Source organism: Lampris incognitus, chromosome 20 (genome assembly GCF_029633865.1).
Source record: "Lampris incognitus isolate fLamInc1 chromosome 20, fLamInc1.hap2, whole genome shotgun sequence".
In the NCBI taxonomy this organism is placed as follows: domain Eukaryota; kingdom Metazoa; phylum Chordata; class Actinopteri; order Lampriformes; family Lampridae; genus Lampris; species Lampris incognitus.
In genome coordinates, this window is record NC_079230.1 from 17,152,863 (window position 1) to 17,179,403 (window position 26,541).

General features: G+C 46.3%; 1 protein-coding gene across 3 annotated transcripts in view; it reads left to right on the forward strand.

The window, feature by feature from the left end:
* The first annotated feature begins 3,842 nt into the window (after positions 1–3,842).
* Positions 3,843–26,541, forward strand: part of nlgn2a (neuroligin 2a) — a 194,540-nt gene continuing 171,841 nt past the window's right edge. The window contains exons 1-2 of one of the 3 annotated variants that reach the window (XM_056299975.1): positions 4,146–4,266; positions 7,787–7,798. In XM_056299975.1, the coding sequence (XP_056155950.1) occupies positions 4,161–4,266; positions 7,787–7,798 (118 nt within the window). In that variant the 5' untranslated portion in view covers positions 4,146–4,160. Of the gene's footprint in view, positions 4,267–7,786; positions 7,799–11,258; positions 11,310–26,541 lie in introns of all 3 variants that reach the window. The other 2 variants (XM_056299974.1, XM_056299973.1) reach the window with 2 other exon arrangements.

Sequence of the window (26,541 nt, forward strand, 5' to 3'; positions counted from 1 at the left end):
GCTTGAAGAACAACGCACAGAGAAAGGTTGCTGCCATTGCGTCGATAGTAATGAAGCGTGCTAAGGAAAAACCTGCACGGCAATGTATTGATTAATATCTGTAGCTGCAGATCAACATGAGTCCCGCTGATTGAAAACTTTGCGACTACACGACAAAATAGCAAAGATACGACTGGAATATGCACCACCCATCGCAACTGAGAGCTCGCTGACTTGTCGTCTAAGTTGACTGGTGTGTGAGCCAATGTAAAACTACACAACCCCCAGTGAGACAAATTGCATCCCTGGTAACACATGTTCGCCTGCATGACTCTCTTACCATCCCTGATATTTCCCCAAGCTCTCCGCTCTCTCCGCTCTCTCTCCGCTTCATCAATCACTTTCACTCTCCTGCCGCTCATAGCAAAGCCGGACCAATTAAAAGCTCTAATTGAGCCAATTAGCCAATTAAACACTCAGATGGACCCTGAAATCCTGAATCCTCCAGGCAAATGCCTTCCAAGGCCTTGGATGCTTATCAGGAAAGCTGGCTCGTGTAAACTGGCCCTCTGCTTCCCCCGCTTAGCTCTCCCATTACTGAGGGGCTGGATGGAAACCCCAAGAAACCAACTGACTCTCACCCGACACCCCCCCAACCTCACCCCTCTGTTTGGCAGTTTGACTCTGGAGTTCAATTAAGTGTCCACAGCTCTGAGCGGCTGCACATCCTGGGTCATGAAGGCCCGGCCTCATGCCATGTCTCCTTAAGGACACTTCACACTCGCCACTGGCCGGCAATCAACTCTATTAACACCAGGACCTTCCCCTGCATCCTTCTCCTCATTACTCTCTTTCTTTCTTTCGCACTTTCTTTTTCTGTCCATCTTTTTATCAGGTTCTCTGTCTTTCTTTCTTTTTTCACTGTGTGGCTGCCTCTCTCTGTTTCTGTCTCTTCCTCTTCCTCTCTCTTGTTCTCCTTTATGTGTTTTTGGGGATGAAAGTTTCATGATAGATGTGTCCATCTGTGTGAGTTTAGAGTGTTGTAATTGTGTGTGTGCATGTGTGTGTGAGAGAGAGAGTTTAGGGTGTTGTAATTGTGCGTGTGTGTGTGGGTGGGTGCTGTCCCTGGGTGCTGGGCAAGGCAGCCTGGCCTCAAGACTCTCCGTGGTTTAATTAGAGGACACAATGTGCAGGCCTCTCAGACACACACCAAGACACAAATTGTGTGTGTGTGTGTGCATGAGTGTGTGTGTGTGTGTGTATGCATGTACATGTGTGTGTGCATGTGTGTGTTGGGGGGGGCAACCGAGTCTCCATAGTTAGGAGCAGAGGCAGACGCCGATGATTTAGTTTGGCCGAGTGCACTTTACCAAAACAGGACAACTGAGCCCTGACAGACAACTGCTACATAGTAACAGACAACTGCTACATTGTAACACTGGTTTCCAATTACTGGCATCTGAGGGAACACGATGCTGTCTTCACAGCACTCTCCCCATCCACACTGTGTGTAAACGATGCCAAGCCAGAGAATGCCACCCCACTTAAATACGATGTCGCACATAAAGGCACTATTATTACACGCGTGACTCCCCATAGTCGTATGTCCTACATCAGCGTGAGCGAGAGTGCCAGCCTGTTCAACCTATACAGTCTAATTATCTGTCGTCCAGCCTCAGGATGCATCGGCCATATTTTCAGATGCAAATGGTCTCCTTGGCAATGGCAGAGGCAAAAAAACCCAAACAAACAAACAAACAAACATACAATTAGAAAAAATATAAATAAATAACTAGAGGAGCTTGAGTTAACACAGGCGGTGCAATAACACGGTTAATGATGACTTTAAATGGGACAATTATGGGACTGAGATAAAGCAATAACAAGGGACAAACTAGGAAAAAAGACCCTCATGTAGTCAAGGCTGACGAGCCTGCTCCACTTGCTAATAGCAAGAAGGAGGGAGAGGCAATGGCAGCATTTCAACAGCAAAGACTGCCTCTGACCCCTCTGTGTGTGTGTGTGTGTGTGTGTGTGTGTGTGTGTGTGTGTGTGTGTGTGTGTGTGTGTGTGTGTGTGTGTATGTGAACACTCACACAGATGTAATAGCCTCTCTTTATCTCCGCCTGTCTTATCTCACTGTTTTACATTTCTGCTCTGGGTTCGTAATTGAGTGTATGTCTTACACATTGCATGATTTTACTGAACAGAGGGCCTAATCCTATACTTCATGCAAGTCCACGTGTTTGCATAACATGAGCGAATTTGCATATTCGAACAGTATACTGCAAGACTTGTGCGCATACAGTTCCAATGTGTATGTGTGTGTGTGTGTGTATGTGTGTGTTTCTGCACACGTCAATGGGTACAGGCAGGCAGGCCGGATCTAATGCATCCGGGCCTGTTGTAAGCTGCTTACAGGCAGACACTGTTGACCTTTGCCCTCTCTGAGCAGCGAAAGGCTCAACCTCTGTAATCTCCAGCCTCTCGTTGCCATTCCAGCTCCGTGCTCTCTACCATCACCTCCACCTCCACCATTATCAGCATCATCAGCACAGCCCAGACGAAATAAATCACAATAATTATTGTGGTATACATGGCGGAGCTGGTAGATTAAGACTCATGCGGAGACACGAGGATGAAAAAAACCCAACAACAACAATGGCTCATTAGCTGTCCTCTGTGTGCACATGCTAGTCATAATGGGTTAAACTCAGTTCACCTACAGGGATTCGGCATGCGTTCCAGTGCAGGTCAGACCAGGACACAGTGAACTTCACCTCCAATTTAGTCTCTTCGTTCATTATAGATGACTTCCAGAGATAAGCTTCTACCGTTAGCAGCGGTGCTGCCCGCAAGGCTCCCCGGGAGTGTGCAGGGTGGAACGTGCTAGCGATAGCGGAAACGTGAGGAGGCGAAATAAGGCAGAGAAGGTTCTGTTGACGTGCGGTTTGGGGTTTGGCTGTCTTTGCCTCGGCGTACCGGAGAAGATTACATTTTTATTTTCTCAGCCTGTGACACGTTGAAATGAGTTGTCTAAATCCCAGCGGAGGCACCGGTCATCGTTTCCAACAGGAAATCTCACACTGAGTTGATCTCAACTGTACTTTACATTCTCTCGTTTTATTTCAGTTTTCTTTTTCTGTTTTACTTCTTTCACATCCGTAAATGGTTTTCGCCTGGGAATGATTAAGGAAATATGTTGCACTTTTGCAAAGCTTTAATATGTTTTTTTTTTACAGAGTTATAATCTTTTATCTTGCTGTCTCTCTCTCTCGCCATCTCCTCTGCCTCTGGCTGTTTGGACCCCTTCCTCTTCTCCCCTCATCTCTCTCTCCTCCTCTTTCTCGCCCTCCTTCTTGCTCTGCAGAGTCCAGTGCCTGATAACTACACTGATCCGGATCAGCGCGTTGGCCAGAGCTGACCGGATGACAGGAGCCCATGAGGATGGAACGTAACAGAGGCGTGGCAGGGGAACCGTTTCGGACCGCCCTCGCACCGCGTCAACATTGATCCGGCCCTGAGACCGCGTGACCTTCCCCGACGTCATCCCCCACCAGCGTTCTCCCAGTTTACACGATCTTACCCACCGCCTCGCCTCGCCCCGACTCCTCCCACCCTTCAACCCTGACGCTTGTATATTGTAAATTATTGGTTGTACACCACATTCAAAGGAAGAGACAATAACGTCACATTCTCCTCCCTCCACGTGAGCAGTCAGTCAGTTTGGGTGCACCCAAAACGGACCGAGAGCAATCGACTGAACTGAACCGACTCTGGTCATTTATTCTTTGCTCTACTTCCTGAACAGAAGCGAGGTGGGCGGGGGCTGTCAGCGAAACTGGACACTGAGCCCACGCAGCATGTTGTCAAACGGGTGCGTGGTGTGCGCACTGAGCCTGGCTCTCCTCCTCGCCTTGGCCTCCAGCCAGAGGATGGACCCTTCTAAACACCCCGTGGTCACCACCAACTACGGCAAGTTGAGGGGCATAAAGAAGGACCTCAACAATGAAATCCTGGGCCCCGTGGAGCAATACCTGGGTGTCCCCTACGCCACCGCCCCCATCGGAGACCGTCGCTTCCAGCCGCCCGAAGCCCCTGGCTCCTGGCAGGAGATCCGCAATGCCACCCAGTTTGCTCCTGTGTGCCCCCAGAACGTGCTCGGCGTCCTGCCCGAGATTATGCTCCCCGTGTGGTTCACGGACAACCTCGACGTGGCGGCCATCTACATCCAGAACCAGAGCGAGGACTGCCTCTATCTCAATATCTACGTGCCCACGGAGGACGGTGAGTGAACAGGAGGTTGGCAGCGGGAATTGAGGGTTATTGCTAGTTTCCAGCTTTGAGGATCTTTTTTTTTGAGCGTAGCGAGGGATATCTTGATAAGTTTTGTTAATATGGAGAAAGGTCTGGGGAAATTCCAGAGAGCATTTTTCCTCTCTTCTGGTTCTCCAGATTCAACATCTTCATAAACGCTACAGAAAGCCAATGTGCTGACTGAGGACAGGGAGAGACTGTGCGAGGGACTAAATGTAGGAGACAATCTCCATAGAATATCACGGGGGGAGGCTCTTTCCATTACCCCTCCTGGTTTTACATGCCATTCAAGGTGTCGTAAGCCAGAGAAGAAAAGGCATGCATCAAAGTAGTTACCAGGTACTTTATGAGAGAAAGGATTGGATGACATTTGATTTTTTCTTTAAATTGTCAAGAACCCTCCTCTCCCAACCTCTCTCTTCCAGATCCAATTTCAGACATTTTTGTCTGTCTTGGCACTATTTGCTATGTGAGTCACATAAAAGAAATATTTCCATTTTGTCCGCAGGTATGATATCTTAAAAAAGTAAATCACGACCATCCTTCATTCTCTTTTCTCCTTGCCGGGGGTAATATAAGAAATGTGCCACATTTATTTTTTTGATTTTTATACCTTTTGAAGAGCCTGCAGAGAGTTATGTGCAGAACACTACCTTTCAAAGAAAGAACATTTCCCGAAGAGTCACTTTCAACGGCTGGAACAAGTACAGGACCTGGTATTTCAATTGGTTTCCACATCGTCTTTAAATCCACCCCAGTGGTCGGGTCGCCGCTTTTTACACTTTTCCCACTGACGCACGGCAGAGTACGTGTTGCTAAACACTGTGATTTAAACAACACCACAAGCACAGAAAAACACCAACTTTACTCTGAAGTTATGATAGCTAGGAGTCTGACAATCCTGCACTGGACTCACACACACACACACACACACACACACACACACACACACACACACACACACACACACACACACACACACACACACACACACACACACACACACACCGTGTGCTTCGGTGTGTGTGTGTGTTCATTTGAGCCCAGTTTCGGACTTACACATTTGTACACAACATACCTGCTGTTCCTACAAAATACCGATTCTCAACGTTGTGTCACAGGCAGGTGATGTGTGTCATCAACATGTCAAATGTTCGGTACTACTCAACTGCTTTTGGAGCCACGTTCAATATAAACACATTAAATATGAATTTAACCAGTAGTCCATGCGACTTGTGACCCCATTTGAGGCCATCAGTGCACTTAGAATGACAAACGTGTGGTCACCGAGACTGGAGGTGTGTGTATTTGATGACACTAAACCGGAAAACAGCAACCAACATGTAAAATACAGGTTAAAAAACATCGCCAGTCATGCGGCGTTGGTGACCAGTTGCAGCCAAGGGGGTTTTGGGGGAAATGGAAATACACTTCTCAAAAGACTTACTGCTTATGTGGATGATTATGATTGACAGCCGGTCTCCCAGATCCTGACTTAACCACACCACACCAAACCCATACCTTAACTTCACCATTTCTAATCTCATAGTGCAAAAAGAGGGTTGTTTTTTTTGGAGGGGGGGGGTTCCCCCTTTTTCTCAGCAATTGTATCTGGCCAATTACCCCACTCTTCCGAGCTGTCCTGGTCGCTGCTCCACCCCTCTGCTGATCCGTGGAGGGCTGCAGACTACCACATGCCTCCTCTGATACATGTGGAGTCGCCAGCCGCTTCTTTTCACCTGACAGTGAGGAGTTTCGCCAGGGGGACCTAGCGCATGGGAGGATCACACTATTCCCCCCAGTTCCCCCTCGCCCTCGAACAGGCGACCTGACCGACCACAGGAAGCGCTAGTGCAGCGACCAGTACACATACCCACATCTGGCTTCCCACCATCTGTAGGGACGCCCGACCAAGCCGGAGGTAACATGGGGACTCAAACTGTCGATCCCCACATTGGTAGTCAGCGGAATAGACCGCTACACTACCGGACGCCAGTGCAAAAAGATTTAATATAATACATGTACTAGCCATGTGACATGTCACATCTACTAGTCACGTGACAAAACACTGTCAGTAAGAATATTCTATAAAGTGCTTAATGCTGCTAATTAACGTATTTTGGGAGCTGCCAGTTGAAAATGAGTGTTGTGTGTGTGAGACCATGTTGGCTCATCCACCTACACCGTCTTTATGTGCCAATGTATGGAGGGCTCCACACGTCTGTGTTTTCCTTACCATGTCAATACTGCACGGTGCAGCGTCCAGATGCTGCTCCCCACAGCCAGAACTTCCCCTCTACTTTGACACAGCAGACCGACACTCCTTCGGCGTGGCGTGCCCTTCACTCCGCTGGTCTGTCTTCAGACTCTCGCCGCCCGGCCTCCCCGCACCGAAGTGAGCACAGCACGACATGTCAGGCACCAACGTTCACATCTTCTCGCTTTTTTCTTCTCCACAAAGCCAACATTTTTCAGAGACGCATGGAGTGCCTCTCTGAATGCGCACACACAAACACACACAAACACACGCACACACATACACAAACAGATGGAGACAGCCATGCATTAACAATACTATACAATATAACACACTACAATACAATACAAATAACTTTATTATTCCCGCTAGGGGCAATTTGTTTGGAGCAGCTTGTTGTACACAAAACACAGAAACATGCAAGCAAACAAATAAAACATGCAATAAATAACAACACTCCAGGGAGCTAAATGTGGAATACATTTTATAAGATCTATAAGTAATTAATAACACGCATTAACAACATGCAGATGTACAGCTGAAGTATCATCTAGCTAGCGGCTTCACGCCGTGGCTATCTCGCACACCCACCCCCTCGAACACAAACACACACACACACACACACAGTCCTAATTTACTGCAGTACACGTGCATGTAAATGTCACAGTGAGATAAAGTACTTTACATGAGCACATGTGCAGAGACAGAACAGTTTTTTATGGCTCCAACCTGAGTTAAAAAACAAAAAAACAACAAACAAAAAACGGCATTACTACATACATACATACATACATACATACATACATACATACATACATACATACATACATGTATATATGATTGTATGTATATGTATGTAAGTATTTATGTACATGTGTGTTCCCCTCTGTGTTTATGTACATGTATTTGTGTGTGAGTATTTCCATGTGTGTGTGTGTGTGTGTGTGTCTGTGTGTGTGTGTGTGTGTGTGTGTGTGTGTGTGTGTATGATGACCAAGTGAGGCACGCTATTGCTCCATCAGCATTTCCAAGCTACCCCAGGGGTCGAGGGGATGGCTATCTATTACATATATTTATATCTGTCTACCTCTCTGCTCCTCCTCTCTCCCCTCATTCTCTCCATCCTCATCAGAGCCAGTCTTTCATATCCCCTGCCCACTCTGGGGGAGAGAAGAAGAGAAAAGGGTGGAGGGGGGGATAGGAGATGAGAAGAGGGGGATATAGGGGTCGGAGGAGGCGGTGCCCGTGCGGATCAATAACATTAAACAGTCCGCTGGGGTTTATCAATTCATCTCTTCACTTCATAATACACACGCACAACTATACCTACAAAATCAAACCCTAGCATGCCAACACACACACACACACACACACACATACAGTGGCCATGTATGCACATGGCTGATAAGTAGGCTAACAATGGTGCTATGACTTTAAGGTGGGAAATGTTGAACATTTCAGAATCAGAATCATGTTTGTTGGCCATGTAGGTTGTTTGCACACACATGGAATTTGACTCCGGTTTCGTGGCTCTCTCAAGTGTACTTAACATAGAATAACAACACGACAACACAACAATCTTCAGATATATACACAAGGATTGACTACATAGGTGAAATAAGAGGTGATAAAGTGATGGACATGACACAGCGTACCATAATACGTACAATGTAGAGTACAGTAAACAGTAAACATTTCAAATATGATGCTATAACTGGTATTTGTTTGGTATTAGTTGTTGGCCCACAGATGGTGTTACGCGAGTAACCTGAACGTTAGCTACCGTATCTCCAACTCACGACATGCAAGTAAGCACGCTGTTGTAAGTTTAGGTCATAAATCAAATATTTCCATTTTCCATTTCCATTATCCAAGCCGCCTATCCGAATTCAGGTCGCGGGATGCTGGAGCCTGTCCCAGCAGTCACTGGGTGGCAGGCGGAGAGACACCTTGGACAGGCCGCCTGTCCATCACACACACACAGACACACACACACACACAGACACACACACACACACACACCTAGCGACAATTCGGCATGGCCGATTCACCTGACCTACATGTCTTTGGACTGTGGGAGGAAACCGGAGCACCCGGAGGAAACCCACGCAGACATGGGGAGAACATGCAAACTCCACACAGAGGACGACCCAGGATGACCCCCAAGGTTGGACTACCCCGGGGCTCAAACCCAGGACCTTCTTGCTGTGAGGCAACTGCACTAACCACTGCGCCACCATGCCGCCTAAATCAAATATAATTGCTGCAAATCACCGAAGACAGGAAAAGAGCTGCAGCTGTATAAGATGTCAGAGATAATGACAGACGGCGTGGGTGAGAACGGACCCATAAAGATATGAAGAGTAATGTGGAAGACCAAAGTCGTGGAGACTTTGAGCAAGTTTTGACCTGATGTGACCATGTCGATAATGTGCAAGACTGTAGCTAAATTGAACTGACCCAGCCATTGGGTTCAAATGATTCAATTAAAATGGCTTACTTATTTTTCCTTCGGTGAGAATTATAACTGTCATTGAGACCAAGCCATCCCTTACAAAAAGCTTATTTGTTCAGTAGAGCTAATGATACTGTGCCAGTTATGGGCTGCACAGTGTGACCCGCGTTAACAAAGCTGTGGTAGCCTGAAATGCTTCTGTACCACGGATGCCATGATAGTGACTTTTTTTTTACCTTGCTTTGACCCATTACTTCTTAGTTACATTTTAGCCAAGAGCCGTATGACACATTGCTCTGTTACTCATCCTCTCCCGTTTTCTACTACCATCCTCCCCCCTCGATTAACCCTGTTTCTATTCTTTTTACCCTTAAAACATAAACAGCATCTCTCTCAGCATCTCCTGAGCGCTGTAACTCATATCCTTCTTGAGCGCGCCCCTAAGACAGAATCCTTAAAATCCCCTCTAGTTTTAACTAGATTTAATCTCCAAAATGACTTCTTAATGCAACTGTCGGTGCAAACGGATGAAATAGGACACGCTAACATGAACACATATGTTTGGTTCATAGATAAACGAACACGGTAACATTTGGTGGTTCCTCATGGTTCCTTAGCTATTGCCTAAGTACTTAGCAGGCTGGGATGGCTAAGCATATATCTTTTCAGCAACAGCTTACTGAAGCAATACACTTGTGAAATTTCAAGTGATTTGCATTACATGTTCGGAAATTAGAACCTAATCATGAAGATTTACATACTTCTTCTGTTAGCCTTTGATACAAAATGTGTTGGGGTGACCCACTTATCCTCACAATGCCAAATAAAGTAATGAAATGTGGCAGCACTAAATTAGATCGTTAATAGCATCACGTATAGAGGTAATATATGCTGGAAACGCAATGTTATACCAACTCTAAACCCCCCCCCCTCAAGTTGAGACTCATTCCAGCTGTCTTTCACAACTTACTAACCAGGAACCAATTAACAATTACTATAAATGCTGCTTGCTGTTGCTATAAAAGAGCAAGCTGTATCATGCTGTCAGAAGTGGGAAACAGTACTGACAAATCTTATGTAACTAAAAATACTGAGCACAAGTATGGATTAAGCTCTGATGAAGAAAACTGCTCAACAATAAATGAAAAACTACTTGAGTATCTAATTTGTGAGTTACTTTTGCTCTTGTCATGTTGACAGACAGCTGAAGCTCTAAATATATGGAAATGTGATTGGAAACAACCTAGAAAAACACAATGTCTAAACAAACCAAACGTAATGTAAAGGTCATGTAAATCTCCAAAAACACCTTGTATTGGCAACACTTAAATGCACAGTATGTAACTATTGCCGCTAGTGGTTTCTCAAAACAATAAAAGATAAAAAAAACAATAAAAGATTGAGTTTGATGACATCATAATGTAGCATGGGATCATGGGAGCTGTTGTCTTCATTGTAAAAAAAATAAACACAATTGCCGATTAAAATCTATCTGACGTGACTCAGGCAGAAATCATGTTCATGGACGAGGTAATGTGTTAAAGTTTTATTCACGATGCATTTGGTCACGTTTATTAACGTTATGTCATTTCATTCTAATGAAATAGCCGCAAGTAACTTTGACTTTGGAGACCAAGAAGAGCAAGAGAGTGAAGGCAGAGCCAAGGATCAAATGGTGGAAGTTGAAGAAGGAAGACTGTTGTGTGGAGTTCAGGCAGGAGTTAAGACAGGCACTGGGTGGTAGTGAGGAGTTGCCAGATGGCTGGGAAACCACTGCAGAAATAGTGAGGGAGACAGCTAGGAAGGTACTTGGTGTGTCATCTGGACAAAGGAAGGAAGACAACGAGACTTTGTGGTGGAATGAGGAAGTACCGCAAAGTATATAGAGGAGGAGGTTGGCAAAGAAGAAGTGTGATAGGGGGAGAGATGAAGAAAGTAGACAGGAGTACAATGAAATGCAGCATAAAGATAAGAGAGAGGTGGCACAGGCAAAAGAAAAGGCATATGGTGAGTTGTATGATAGGTTAGTCACTAAGGAAGGAGAAAAGGATTTGTACCAATTGGCTAGACAGAGGGACCAAGCTGGGAAGGATGTGGAGCAAGTTAGGGCGACCAACGGTAGAGATGGAAATGTGCTGACAATTGAGGAGAGTGTGCTGAGAAGGTGGAGGGAGCACTTTGAAGGGCCGATGAATGAAGAAACTGAGAGCGGGAGAAGGTTGGATGATGTGGGGATAGTGAATCAGGAAGTTCAGTGGATTAGCAAGGAGGAAGCGAGGGCAGCTATGAAGAGGATGAAGAGTGGAAAGGCAGTTGGTGCCGATGACATACCTGTGGAGGCATGGAGGTGTTTAGGAGAGATGACAGTGGGGTTTTTAACTAGATTGTTTAACACAATCTTGGAAAGTGAGAGGATGCCTGAGGAGTGGAGAAGAAGCATACTGGTACCGATTTTCAAGAATAAGGGCGATGTGCAGAACTGTAGTAACTGCAGAGGTATAAAGTTGATCAGCCACAGCATGAAGATATGAGAAAGAGTAATAGAAGCTAGGTTAAGAGGAGCGGTGATGATTAGCGAGCAGCAGTATGGTTTCATGCCATGATAAAGCACCACAAATGTGGTGTTTGCTTTGAGAATGTTGATGGAGAAGTATAGAGAAGGCCAGAAGGAGTTACAATCTGTCTTTTGTTGATTTAGAGAAGGCACATGACAGGGTGCCGAGAGAGGGGGTGTGGTATTGTATGAGGAAATCGGGAGTGGCAGAGAAGTATGTAGGAGTGGTGCAGTAGTGAGGTGTGTGGTTGGAAAGACAGATGGGTTCAAGGTGGAGGTGGGATTACATCAAGGATCGACTCTGAACCCTTCCTTCGTTGCAATGGTGATGGAGAGGTTGACAGACAAGATCAGGCAGGAGCCTTCGTGGACTTTGATGTTTGCGGATGACATTGTGATCTGTAGTGAGAGTAGGTTGCAGGTGGAGGAGAGCCTGGAGAGGTGGAGGTATGCACTGGAGAGAAGAGGAATGAAAGTCAGTCGGAAAAAGATGAATACATATGCGTGAATGAGAGGGAGGACAGTGGAATGGTGAGGATGCAAGCAGTAAAGGTAACGAGGGCGTATGAGTTTAAATACTTGGGGTCAACTGTCCAAAGTAACGGTGAGTGCAGGAGAGAGGTGAAGAAGAGAGTGCAGGCAGGGTGGAGTGGGTGGAGAAGAGTGTCAGGAGGGATTTGTGAAAGAAGGGTACCAGCAAGAGTTAAAGGGGAGCTTTACAAAATGGTTGTGAGACTAGCTATGTTATATGGTTTGGAGACAGTGGCACTGACGAAAAGACAGGAGGTGGAGGTGGCAGAGTTGAAGATGCTAAGATTTTCATTGGGAGTGACAAAGAACGGCAGGATTAGGACCAAGTATATTAGAGGGACAGCTCAGGTTGGACGGTTTGGAGATAAAGCAAGAGAGGCAAGATTGAGATGGCTTGGACACGTGTGGAGGAGAGATGCTGGGTATACTGGGGGAAGGATGCTGAATATGGAGCTGCCAGGGAAGAGGAAAAGAGGAAGGCCAAAGAGGAGGTTTATGGATGTGGTGAGAGAGGACATGCAGGTGGATGGTGTGACAGAGGAAGATGCAGAGGACAGGAAGACATGGAAACGGATGATCTGCTGTGGTGACCTCTAACGGGAACAGCTGAAAGTAGTAGTAGTAGTAGAAATAGCCATAAGTAACATTAACTAACGTAATGTTGGCTTGCTAACTTACCATTAAACCGTGTCCTAACTGAATGCGACATGAGCGAGCGTCAGAGATAAAATCAGTTTGATTGCTTTATTTATTTATCGAGCTATTTATTTATTTATTGGATTCCCCCCTTTTTCTCCCCAATTGTACTTGGCCATTTACCCCACTCTTTTGAGCCGTCCCGGTCACTGCTCCACCCACCCTGCTGATCTGGGGAGGGCTGCAGACTACCACATGCCTCCTCCGAAACATGTTGAGTCGCCAAGCCGCTTCTTTCCACCTCACAGTGAGGTGTTTCGCCAGGGGGTATAGCGCGTGGGAGGATCATGCTGTTCCCCCTCTGCCCCCGAACATGGGCCCTGACCAACCAGAGGAGGCGCTAGTGCAGCGACCAGGACACCTACCAACATCCGGCTTCCCACCCGCAGACACGGCCAATTGTGTCTGTAGGGACACCCAACCAAACCAGAGGTAACATGGGGATTCGACCAGTGATCCCTGTGTTGGTAGGCAATGGAACTCCACCAACCGCCACTCCACCCGGATGCTCTGATTACTTTATTTTCTACTGGAATATACTGAACGGGAGTGTGCGGTGCGCCTTTACGAGCTGAACTTTTTTCAGACACCCTGTTTTTATTTACTTCTTGTTGCTCGCCTTGAAAACCGCTGTTTCATGGACGAGGAACGTCTCCAGTCTGATCTGGAGTGCACAGCTGATAGGTACGTGGTGTGTTTGCATGATGGCTTCAGTGTGGACAGAGAGCGTCTGATGCGACACAATAGTTGGACACTCGCGCCCAGTTAGGACACGGTGTTAGATGAGTCGACTACCCATACAGCTACTGCAGCTTATGTTATGCGGCGAATTCAATCGTGGTGTAGCCCAGCACTGTTCTCCGTGGTAGCATGTCATAGTAAGCTAGATCAATATTGAAAATCATAAATTAGGTGTCTACTGGATTACTGTGTAGAAAAATGGTATGCAATTAATGAAAAAAAATGTGCTGTGTGACAGAAAAAATGCTGTATTATTGTTGCCGAGTATAATTTTGTGACACTGTATGATTTACACCTACCCTAGGGCATGTATAACTACTTAGTTGTTACTTAGATAACTTATCTCCATGGTGCAACCGCTTTTATATTAGTAATACGTAAATCACAACGTAGTAAGAATTTACCTTATAACTAGGCTAAGTTTACAAGGACAGCTTTGGCGACAGAACGCGCGGCAAACGGCAATGAGTAATCGTGCTCCATCATGAGTAAGCAATACAAACAATAGTAAACAATGGACTGGCTAGCTAGCTCATCTGGTGTTTCCCATGTTTCTCCGGAAGTTATAGCAACTAGAGGGAAATACACGGGTACCTTGAATAAAATTACAGATTTCTCTGCGTTTGAACGTTGTTGGAAACATTTCGGATAGTGTAAGTACACAATTCAACAAAATAATCACATAGGGCTAGTCATTTTTAGACATTGTAATGCAGAAATGTTGTATATTATACCTTTAATACTTATTCAAATAAATCATTTATTTATTTATTTCTATTTTGTAATCGTTTCTAAAATGAAAATAGCAAAGGAGAATACTTAAACATGAATCAACTTAAAGTAAAAGTAAACGCACTATGATTTTTCATGTATACTCAAAAATGTACTGTTATAAGCAAGTACTGTAACGAGAGTAGTAATTCATAACTCATTACTTTCCACCTCTCCTGGCCATACCTGCACTGCATTACATTTAGTGTGAGGTTGATGAGGCAGCACTACTTCTCACTGTATTTTGTCCCACACAAGGCGAAGTGGGTCTGCAGTATGTCGCGCTGGTTTTCCAGCGTTCCCTAGGGAGAACAGCTTTAGGACCATGGGGAAGTCGCTGTGGCCCTGGCGTGTCGTTCCTTCACTGGAGGTGAAGGGGAGGGGCCACACTGATTCCAAGATGATGCCCCATAAATCACAGAGAGACGTTTTCATCTGGATCCTGCAGAGTCAAGCTGGATGGATGTAGGAGGGGAGGGAAGGACTGGCCATCATCACAGCCGCCGACTCGAAGACAATCTGCATTCTTCTCTTTACAGTCAGCTGTTGTTAACACAGACCCAGACTTGTAAGGGTAACTGTTAAGACTGTTTTATGCGTGGAAAAAAAGAAGAAGCAAAAACAGAATGATATGGCTTTGTATTGATGAAAGGCATGAGTCCAGCATGAAATTTCAACATCTCTGTGCAAATATGATACAATCCACATTTGCATTTCCTGTTGTAAAACTGCCAAAATTGCAAACATGCTGGATGAACCCTGCCATAGGCGTGCAGTCCAGAATGCTTACATGCCTAGATACTTTTGTCCACAGACATATAACACATGCAAGAAAGCATGCACGTTACCCAAGCCACTAATAGAATAGAATATAATACTCCTCGTCATTTGTATATACATGCAATGAAATTCCCTCTGCATATAACCCGTCCTAGTTTTGTAGCTAGGAGCAGTGGGCAGCTGCCATGCAGTGCCCAAGAACCAACTCCAGTTATTTCTTCCTATTGCCTTGGTCAGCGGCACAGACAGGATATTAACCCTAACACGCATGTTTCTTGGGATTACCCCCCCCCCCCCAAGGTTGGACAACCCCAGGGTTCAAACCCAGGATCTTCTTGCTGTGAGGTGACAGCGCTAACCACTGGGCCACCGTGAGACAGTCTGACCACCAACCAATCACTCCCCCTTTCTTGTCTGTGCTAGTCGCACACAGTCCCTGCACAAATGTCCTATTCTACGCATTTTTCAAAGCAAAGCACGGCTGATACTGGGGTGTGTGTGTGTGTGTGTGTGTGTGTGTGTGTGTGTGTGTGTGTTACTCTTAAAGGTGATTAGGACCACATTCAACTGATTACACCATCCAGAATCTGACAAAAAGTATTCTAATAAGTGCTAAGAAGAAGGCATCACCCCCGCTAGCTGATACTAAATGCCTTTTAAGCAGCCAGTTCAATTCAATTAGTCACATTTAAGAGTCCACACATTGTTTCTGCCGGATCATCCCAACGGGAGTTGAACCACTAACCTCAGCATAGCGCTTCCTCAGACGAGGCCAACAAAGGGCCTCAGCATGAGGTTGAGACCTCATAAATTATTCTCGCCAATACCTCATCCATCTTGATGCATCAAACTAAAGCCCCTCACATCCCCCCCCCCATTCTGCAATACTTCACATTTCTGAAGAGATTCATCAAGAACGGTTCGATACTAACAAGATAATGTGCACGGAAGGCGAGGGCTGCGCCGTGACGCTGCTGTCGCCGAAAGGGGTGGAGATGAATAAATAAATAAGATAAAAACAAACAGATAAATAATGCAAGAGTAAGAGAAAGAAAGAGAGAGAGAGAGAGAGAGGGGGGGGGTGCAGGCATGCTGCAGTGGGAATATGATATATATTGCTTTTGATGCCAGAATGAAACTTGATTATTCTGCTCCGTGTCTTTCCTGCCTCCTCTTCCTCGTACACTCTCCCACTAACTTCTGTTGATTGCCCTCAAGAAAAAAAAGGGAGGATGAAACGGAGGGTTGCAGGAGAAAAACTAGATCACTACATTGCCGTGGGGAGGCTCAACCTCCCAGAACAATGGTTGACGTAACGTACAGCGTGAGGCCGCGCACTTGTCGTCGGATTTCACTTTTTTTTTTTCTTTACAAACACACAAATAAAACATAAGGTCACACATGTGAGATTTCCCTCATATTGCAACACTGACGAAAAACCAAGGGGGCATAAAAGAAATCTCCAATACAGAAAGAAAAACCAAGGACACGTGAAGAGGGAGGTAGAGAGAGAGTCTCAGTAGAACGTTCCATCTCAATACACACCAGATATTGTACGGATGATGGCAGGATGATATTATAAGGAGGAATGGAAGGATCCATTTACGCTTCTCCTTCACCTCTCGCAAACAAAATAGATCTTCATGAAACGTCCCCCTTTACAGCACCTGCTCCCTTCTCAGAGAGCCCCTCTCTGTGCAGCTCTGCTTTGTGAGGCGCTCCCCGTGCAGCAGACGAGGCTTCACAGGGTCAGCCGGGGCTTTGTGTTGCTCTGGGGCTTGTGGTCAGAGAAAGGAGCATCAACTCACAGCCAAAGTCCACTTCCTGCTTTGTGCTTACATTCAGTCTTAATGGCAGACCAAACAAGTGTGGGAGGGGCCAATCGCAACTACCATGGATGAGAGTGGTGTGTGTGTATGTGTGTGTGTGTCAGCCGGACAGTTTGTGTGTGTCTCTGTCCATTTGAGACGATTACAAAGGACGCTTGCGGTTGGTTGTATGTGTGCATAGGTTTGTGTGTTTGTGCGTTAGTGTGTGCGCGGCATCACGTCATCTAACAACTAGCTACTTTCTATTCAGAAATCTAGGTCGGCAGAATAAAGAAAGCAAACATATGAATGCAAATGAAACTAGGGGGGAAAACTAAGAGCTAAGAGAGCAGTAATGAGGAGGGCTGAGGAGGGAGTGATTACTTTTAGCAGGGTTACTGTAATCAGATTACATGCGCTCTTTGTTTTTTTAATCCCTTTTTCTCCCCAATTGCACATGGCCAACTATCCCACTCTTCCAAACCGCCCCGGTCGCAGCTCCATCCCCTTCTGCCGATCCGGAGGAGGGCTGCAGACTACCACATGTCTCCTCTGATACATGTGGAGTCGCCAGCCGCTTCTTTTCACCTGACAGTGAGGAGTTTCGCCAGGGGGACGTAGTGCATGGGAGGATCACGCTACTCCCCCCAGTTCCCCCTCCCCCTTGAACAGGCGCCCCGACCGACCAGAGGAGGCGCTAGTGCAGCAACCAGGACACACACCCACATCCGGCTTCCCACCCGCAAACACGGGGATTCGAACCAGCGATCCCCGTGTTGGTAGAGAGATTACACTCACTCTTGAAAAGGTGATATACTCCTGTTGGCTTTCTTCGAGGCATCTTTGAAAGTTCGAGGATATTTATTATGCGTGACTATGGACCTTAAAATTAACTGACAATTCGTATATATCTTAAAATAATGGCAGCAACTTTTAATGACCATTCACAATGTATTTCATTGTTTTTATGATTGAAAAATAAAACTTGTCATTTTTGTGTTATATTAATTTATGAGAAGAAGGAAATGAATCAATTGGGTCAACGTGATTGGATTACATTACTGAGTTGGAAAATTATTAATGCCGTTCTAAGGTTTATGGGAGTTTGACATCATGTCACCCTGAGTCATTTTAAAGTATTGTATAAAGACAGAAGTCGGTGACTAATTTTCAGCAACACGCTTCATTTAAATGCAACAGAATTGGTTGTTAAAAAAAAAGTGTGGGTGTCCGGGTAGCGTAGCGGTCTATTCCGTCGTCTACCAACACAGGGATCGGCCGTTCGAATCCCCGTGTTACCTCCAGCTTGGTCGGGCGTCTCTACAGACACAATTGGCCGTGTCTGCAGGTGGGAAGCCGGATGTGGGTACGTGTCCTGGTGGCTGCACTAGCGCCTCCTCTGGTTGGTCGGGCACCTGTTCGGGGTGGGGGACGGAGAACTGTGGGGAATACCATGATTCTCCCACGCGCTACATCCCCCTGGTGAAACTCCTCACTGTCAGGTGAAAAAAAAGTGGCTGGCGAGTCCACATGTATCGGAGGAGGCATGTGGTTAGTCTGGAGACGGGGTAATCAGCAGCGGGGGTGGGACAATTACCGGAACAGCTTGGAAGAGTGGGGTAATTGGCCGGGTACAGTTGGGGGAAAAAAAGGGAAACTACTACTACTACTTTCAGCTGCTCCTGCTAGGGGTCGCTACAGCGGATCATCCCTTTCCACCTCTTCCTGTCCTCTGCATCCTCCTCTGTCACACCAGCCACCTGCATGTCCTCCCTCACCACATCCATAAACCTCCTCTTTGGCCTTCCTCTTTTCCTCTTCCCTGGCAGCTCCATATTCAGCATCCTTCTCCCAATATACCCAGCATCTCTCCTCCACACATGTCCAAACCATCTCAATCTTGCCTCTCTTGCTTTGTCTCCAAACCGTCCAACTTGAGTGTCCAACTTGGGGGAAAAAAGGGGGAAAAAAACGGTGAGAATGCAAGGACCCGCAAAGTATGGAGTCAAGAGTGAAAGTGCTGAGTTTAGATCGAAGACACAGAGGGGGGAAGTCGGGCGGAGGAGTTGTCTTGGCAACCGTCCACAGCTTCCTGTAGTTTCTTGTCAGGGCGAGCATCATAGACCGCATGCATTCGCCTTTCCCCTGGAATCTGAATGAAGGAATTAGCGAGGGCTCAGTTCCAGCTATTTATAGCCCATCAGCCGAGAGACAGACGGAGAGAGGGAGAATGTGTAGCAGCAGGGAGTGTCTGTGTGGATACCTGCATGGGTGGGTTCAGTATTCACTCTGTGTGGGTGTGTGTTTGTGTGTGTGTGCATGTGTGCATACATGCGAGCCTTCGTGCATGTGTGTGCATGCATGCATGTGTGCGTGCATGTGAGCAGACACATGATCCTGATGCTCCCCGTCGCACCGTTACGCATTTTGCCGCATTCCTGAGGGTCATCAATTCCATCGACTTTCCCTGTCTTCCCTCTCCCTCCGTTTCTCTCTCCCTTTCAGCTGTCACATTATCCATTATCTCCCCCCCCCCCCCCCCGATGCACCGGCTACGTTTTCATCACAGCTCCCACCCGCTTACATTCCCACCTTCGTCCCTCGCTTTCCCACATCTTCTACATCGCACCTTTTTTTATTATTACATTTTTTCTTCTTTTTCTTTTTTTTTTTGCTTGAGCTGTCTGAAATTCTCACAACTTTCCAATCACTGCCATACGCTTTGGGTGAGCGGTGAAGGCAGAAATAGGATTAAGCTTCAGACGGCCCATTTAAATGATCTTTTTAGCCCGAGGAAGGAGAGTTGACTTTACAACAGTACTTAAATTATAAGCTATTTGGCGATCTCTCTATCCATGTACTTGAGGCTTTGCCGCTGTATCACCGCGCCGCTACAATCTGATCATATGACTTTACTCAGGGATTGATGAAGTACAGCTAATATGATTTAATGACATCTGATCTCACCCGGCAGCATGGTGGCGCAGTGGTTAGCGCCGTCGCCTCACACTAAGAAAGTCCTGGGTTCGAGCCCCGGGGTAGTCGACAACCTTGGTGGGTCGTCCCAGGTCGTCCTCTGTGTGGCGTGTGCATGTTCTCCCTGTGTCTGTATGGGTTTCTTCCGGGGGCTCCGGTTTCCTCCCACAGTCCAAAAACATGCAGGTCAGGTGAAACGACCGCCGGGAATAGGCCCCTGCATCCCCGCGACCCTGAGAGCAGGATAAGCGGTTCAGATAATGTATGGATGGATGGATGATCTCACCCGTCCTTTCCTTGCACATCCCATCAAAAACAGTAAGTGCCTGCATACAAATGGCGCGGTGATTCAACCCTGTGTCTGCAGAATAGCACCCGGCCTGTGGATCACATCGCTTCCAGGATGCTTTCTCCTTGTCTGATTCCCTATTAGTCATGTCGGCCCTTCTTCATTTAGCGTCTATTCTTCACGTCAAGCCGGCCGGTTTGACTTTCACTTCTTTGAGCTGTTAACCTGAACTCCGACATGTTGTTTTACAGCTAGAAAAAGCACGCGAGTTCGTCCCCAGGCATTTTCCCCCTGACGAAATCACGGAGTGGACCTTTAACAGGCTCCTGCCTGCCTGGTTTCTGCAGAACGCTAACTGGGAATTTGAACGTGCCTGTTATACAAGTGACCTTGAGAATGGCGGGTGTGGTAAAATCAAAGCGTGGACAACCCGGAAGATGCTCAGAGGCCACCCAGAAAGATTTAGCCGAATTCGGCTCTCTGAGAGTAATCATGGCTGTGATTTGCCTCAAGGCAAGTAACTGTAGATGCACATGTAAAAAATCACTAGCACAAACACGGAAACACATAAAAACAAACACACGTGTTTGGTGAAAAAAAAAACCCCACACATAGACAGATGCGCACACATTGCTCATTCCCCGTGCTATACCCACACGGGGTATATTGTTTTTTTCTCTCTCTCTCTCTCACAGTCTCTGTGGTTCCCATCCTTTGTGCCTTTCTCTCTCCTTCCCTCTCTCCCTCACACACACAGACACACACACACACACACACACACACAGACACACACACCCTCTCTTTCAATGCAGCTCAAAGGGCCATCTCTTCGGGGCTGCTGAAGCTGAGGTGGCTCATGGTGGTGAATGTAAATTGGCTTAGCCCCTGCTACATACACGTGGATGCACACACACAAACACAAAGACACAAATACGTAACCACACAAACACTCTCTCTCACACACACACACACACACACACACACACACACACACACACACACACACACTATTCTTGTTGCCAGGTTCTGAAGCACACAGTGCCTCCGTGAACACTAAAGTGGTAGGGCAGAGATAGAGAAAGAGAGACAGAGCAAGAGCGAGAGAGACAGAGAGAGAGAGAGAGAGAGACAGAGACAGAGAGACAGAGAGAGAGAGAGACTGTTTATACCTGACATTAACATTCATCTGGGGTGATCCAATCACGAGTGGACAGCTGTACATACAGGTGTGAATGCGCCCAAAGTGTCCTCAATGCGTCTTGAGATCAGATCGCTCCGGCCACAGTAGGAGGTAGGTTGGGACACATTTGCCCACATCGCATCTGAAGTGTAAACGCATGTGTGGCCCAGGCCACATTGAAGGACCACCTAGTCAGCTTCAGAGGACGTCAGGTGACTAGGAGGTCACCAAAACCAAACTACTTACCCAAAATGGACTATTTCCTAAATGCGATATATCAGGTTAGGGGTCTGAAGGCTTGCAGACAGGTCTACATCATCATCATCATCATCAGAATCTACTACTACTTTCGGGTGCTCCCGTTAGGGGTCGTCACAGCAGATCATCCGTTTCCATTTCTTCCTGTCCTCTGCATCTTCCTCTGTCACACCAGCCACCTGCATGTCCTCCCTCACCACACCCATAAACCTCCTCTTCGGCCTTCCTCTTTTCCTCTTCCCTGGCAGCTCCATATTCAGCATCCTTCTCCCAATATACCCAGCATCTCTCCTCCGCACATGTCCAAGCCATCTCAATCTTGCCTCTCTTGCTTTGTCTCCAAACCATCCAACCTGAGCTGTCCCTCTAATATACTTGTTCCTAATCCTGTCGTTCTTTGTCACTCCCAGTGAAAATCTTAGCATCTTCAACTCTGCCACCTCCACCTCCTGTCTTTTCGTCAGTGCCACTGTCTTCAAACCATACAACATAGCTAGTCTCACAACCATTTTGTAACGCTTCCCATTAACTTTTGCTGGTACCCTTCAGTCACGAATCACTCCTGACATGCTTCTCCACCCACTCCACCCTGCCTTCATCACCTTTACTCCTTGCATCCTCACCATTCCACTGTTCTCCGCCTTGCTCCTACTGACTTTCATTCCTCTTCTCTCCAGTGCATACCTCCACCTCTCCAGGCTCTCCTCAACCTGCTCCCTACTCTCACTACAGATCACAATGTCATCTGCGAACATAATAGTCCACGGAGACTCCTGCCTGATTTTGTCTGGCAACCTGTCCATCACCACTGCAAAAAAGAAAGGGCTCAGAGCCGATTCTTGATGTAATCCCACCTCCACCTTGAACCCATCTGTCATTCCAACCACAGACCTCACCATTGTCACACTGCCCTCACATACATATCCTGCACCACTCCTACATACTTCTCTGCAACTGCTAATTTCCTCATACCATACCACACCTCGTCTCTTGGCACCCTGTCATGTGCCTTCTCTAAACCCACAGACACAATGTAACTCCTTCTGGCCTTCTCTATACTTCTCAATCAACATTCTCAAAGCAAACATCACATCTGTGGTACTCTTTCGTGGCATGAAACCATACTGCTGCTCGCTAATCATCACCTCTCCTCTCAACCTAGCTTCTATTACTCTTTCCCATATCTTCATGCTGTGGCTGATCCACTTTATACCTCTGTAGCTGCTACAGTTCTGCACATCGCTCTTATTCTTGAAAATCGGTACCAGTATGCTTCTTCTCCACTCCTCAGGCGTCCTCTCACTTTCCAGGATTGTGTTAAACAATCTAGTTAAAAACCCCACTGCCATCTCTCCTAAACACCTCCATCCCTCCACAGGTATGTCATCAGGACCAACTGCCTTTCCACTCTTCATCCTCTTTATAGCTGCCCTCACTTCCTCCTTGCTAATCCACCACACTTCCTGATTCACTATCCCCACATCATCCAACCTTCTCTCTCTCTCATTTTCTTCATTCATCAGCCCCTCAAAGTACTCCTTCCACCTTCTCAGCACACTCTCCCCGCTTCTCAGCACATTTCCATCTCTATCCTTGATCGCCCTAACCTGCTGCACATCCTTCCCAGCTCGGTCCCTCTGTCTAGCCAATCGGTAGAAGTCCTTTTCTCCTTCCCTAGTGTCTAACCTATCATACAACTCACCATACGCCTTTTCATTTGCCTTTGCCACCTCTCTCTCCGCTTTACTCTGCAGCTTCTTGTACGCCTCATCATCATCATCATCATCATCAGAATAATACTGTTTATTTACACAGCACTTTTTAAAAAACTATTTTGCTTCACAATAAAGTGCAATGGAAATAAAAGAAAAGAAGTGCAGTTGGGATATGGGATGATTAATTTTATTTCTTCAAGAGCACTTCAAATTTTGTATGAAACCATGATGGCGCATTAAAATGAGGTCTTGCGCCTCGTGTTTCCTGTACATGTTTACATGTTTATTTATGTGATTGTGACACGTCTATGCCACGGGGGGGGGGGTGTTCAAGATGAAGGCGGACACGGTTTTAGGCTATTAACACAGGCGTTATTTAATAATGTCGTTCATTCGTTCACTCGCACAGGCCGGTGTGCTCTGTTGCAGGAGCCATTCCCTCACTCCCTCCTTTCAGAGTGTATGGGTCCACTTTTCTCCGTCTCCCTCCGGGCCCAGCTTCACTACGGTATATATGGGACAGGTTGCTAGTCTGACACACCTGACCACTAATCAGCCTCCCTATCCTGTCTGACCTCCCACAAGCCACGCCCCCTCTCTCTCTCCACTTGCAACCAAGGCTCCCCTACCACAGTGATGTACGTGTTTATTTGCATATAGAGCGGGGAAGTGAGATCCGATCACAGGTGGTCACTCGAGACGCATGTGGAGACGCATTCTGATGCCAGGTGTGAACTGACGTACTTAGAGCTGTCCACTTGTGATCGTATCACCCAAGATGCATGTTAATGCCAGGTGTAAACAGCCTCAGACAGAAAGAGAGATTAACAAGGGGGACTGACGGATGAAGGACTAGATAACTAGATGTTATCCAGAGGTAAAACATTACCCAATGGAACAAGAGTGGTCACATGTTGATGTAGGAGGAAGTCAATGTACTGTGCACAGTGGTCATAGATGGCAGGGTTTAAGATGTGTAGTAGTATTGCTTACTGCTAATTTGGTTTTAATGAATTGAGCTGCAGTTTTGCCTGGTCAGCTGTCTAGCACAACACAACAAAACACAACACAACACAACACATGGACCATGGCATCTTCTGTTTGACCTCATGAATGACAAGACTAAAACTTCAGCTGCCATGTTTAGATTTTGGTTTCTGGCTATTTCTCCACCGAAAATAGACTGAACAGATATGCTCCTTTCCAAGCAACATCCTGCTTTGAGCTCAAAAAATGACACATATTCACTCACACATTGGTACTACTTCCCGGTAAAACCACAGTTTGGGGTTTCACAGTGTGCGATTGTGGCCAGCTTAGGATCGTCTCAGACATGTATTTAAAGTCATGAACGATGGTCAGCTGTCTTGGGCCATTCAGCGTGACAGGGTTGAGCCTTCAGCCGCCTTCCTAGCTGTTGTGATGCTTCCCTAAAGTCAGCCATCATCTTTCGCTTGTTCCACCGTTGAGGTCTTGGTGAAGTCATGGAGTCATCCATGGAATCGTAGGCTTGGACCAAGTTCGAGCAGTGTCAGAGAATTTGATCATGTGGTGTGGTCGGTGATCAGACATTAAAAACTACAGCTATGACACCATCCTGGTGAGTAACCAATAGCAGCGTGGCAGAAAATGATGTCATCTTTATGTGTTTATTCTGGGTAATCAATGAACACCATCTGCTAGTCTAAAATACCTGTGCGCAAACACTTTCATGAAAAATGGCTGAAGATGTTATTGCACGAAATTGTCAACCAACGTTGTCCTCTTCTGCCAAGCCAAGACTGGATCCAAATCCTCCTTTTTTTTTATGCAGAGGCAAAAAAATGGATGCCATTAATGCAACTGTGTGTTTATTTCTGCGAGACCACTTTGAATGTTCCCGGGTTACCTTTTTGTGGCGAGCATTGCCAGCTTGCCGTCAGCCGGCATAGGTAGCGTCAACCAATCATCCAATCAATCAATCATGTGACAGACAGCAGACTCACTTCAACTCGTACAGTCTGACAAGGGGGGTGTATCAAGGTTTTACCTTTTTCCTGTCATACAATATGACATGCTATAAACGGGCAAAATGGCCAAAATCGCAGTGTCGGTGGGAGCCTTTCGGGAACGGAGAGGAGTACTCATTCACACTCCCCAATCACATTTTCCACACCAGTCCAGGGATTTGAACCAGGATCCCTCAAGTGGCAAGTGCTAACCTTGTGGCTTCAGCTGCTGCCTGTTTCAGTGAAAGAGACAAACTTGAGCTGTGTGCTTATTTACAGCTTGTTTGAATGGAAGAATCATATCGAAAACATTGCATTTGTTCACAGTAAGTCCCAATTAGTTTGTCAGTGAAATGGCTTTTGCTGTTTTTCTCTGTGTGTAATCCCACATTATTACACCATGACCATCCTGTTATCTAGCTTTGGGCTAGATAAAGATATAACAGGAAAGTAATTTCTCCTTTCAAAATTATTGAGGTAACACATGGGCTATTATAGCCTATCGGGAAGTGCTCAGCTCTTTAAGAATCTTCTTATTCTTTAGGTTCAAATTCATTTGGACATAGTGAGATGAATTAGTCCCAGTGGAAAGTCTCCCTTACGTCCATACTTCACCACTGGCTCATCAGTTTGAGTTTGAGCTTTCCTTGATCTTAATAAGCATGGCTGGCAAACATAAGAGCAAACACAGATGAAGAGTCAGAAGAAGACGGTAGAAAAGAAAAAAGGAAGTCTGCAAAGCGGTGTCCCTCCTGGGCCTTTGGCCTAAAATACTCCCGGTCGAGTAGCTCGTCCGCGCCACTCTGTCAGAATTAGAAGCACCGCTTCATCCCAACACAGGTTAGCAATGTCCGAGTGCCGTAGCCCCCGGTGGGAAGGCTCTTATAAGACAAGGAGACGGATTTAACTGGTGGCAAGGAGCGAAGGATTGGAAAGGAAAACAGTCTTTCAGCTTCAGGTCTATTTGTCGTCCCTCTTTGTCTCATCTACACTGGATTTTTTTTCCCCGTGTGCGTGTATGTGTGTGTTAATCTGATACTACTTTCTACTGCTAATACATATTCTGGGTAGGGAACTTCAAGTATGGGCTGCTAACGAGTACATAAAAGATCAAGACATCATTGACATTTTAAATTTACATTTCCAGCCTGAAGATGATGGTCTGCCAAAGATTGGGGTAAAATGAGTGCAAAACTTGTAAACGAGTATTTCAGTCTAATCAAACCAATATAGAGACACCGTATAA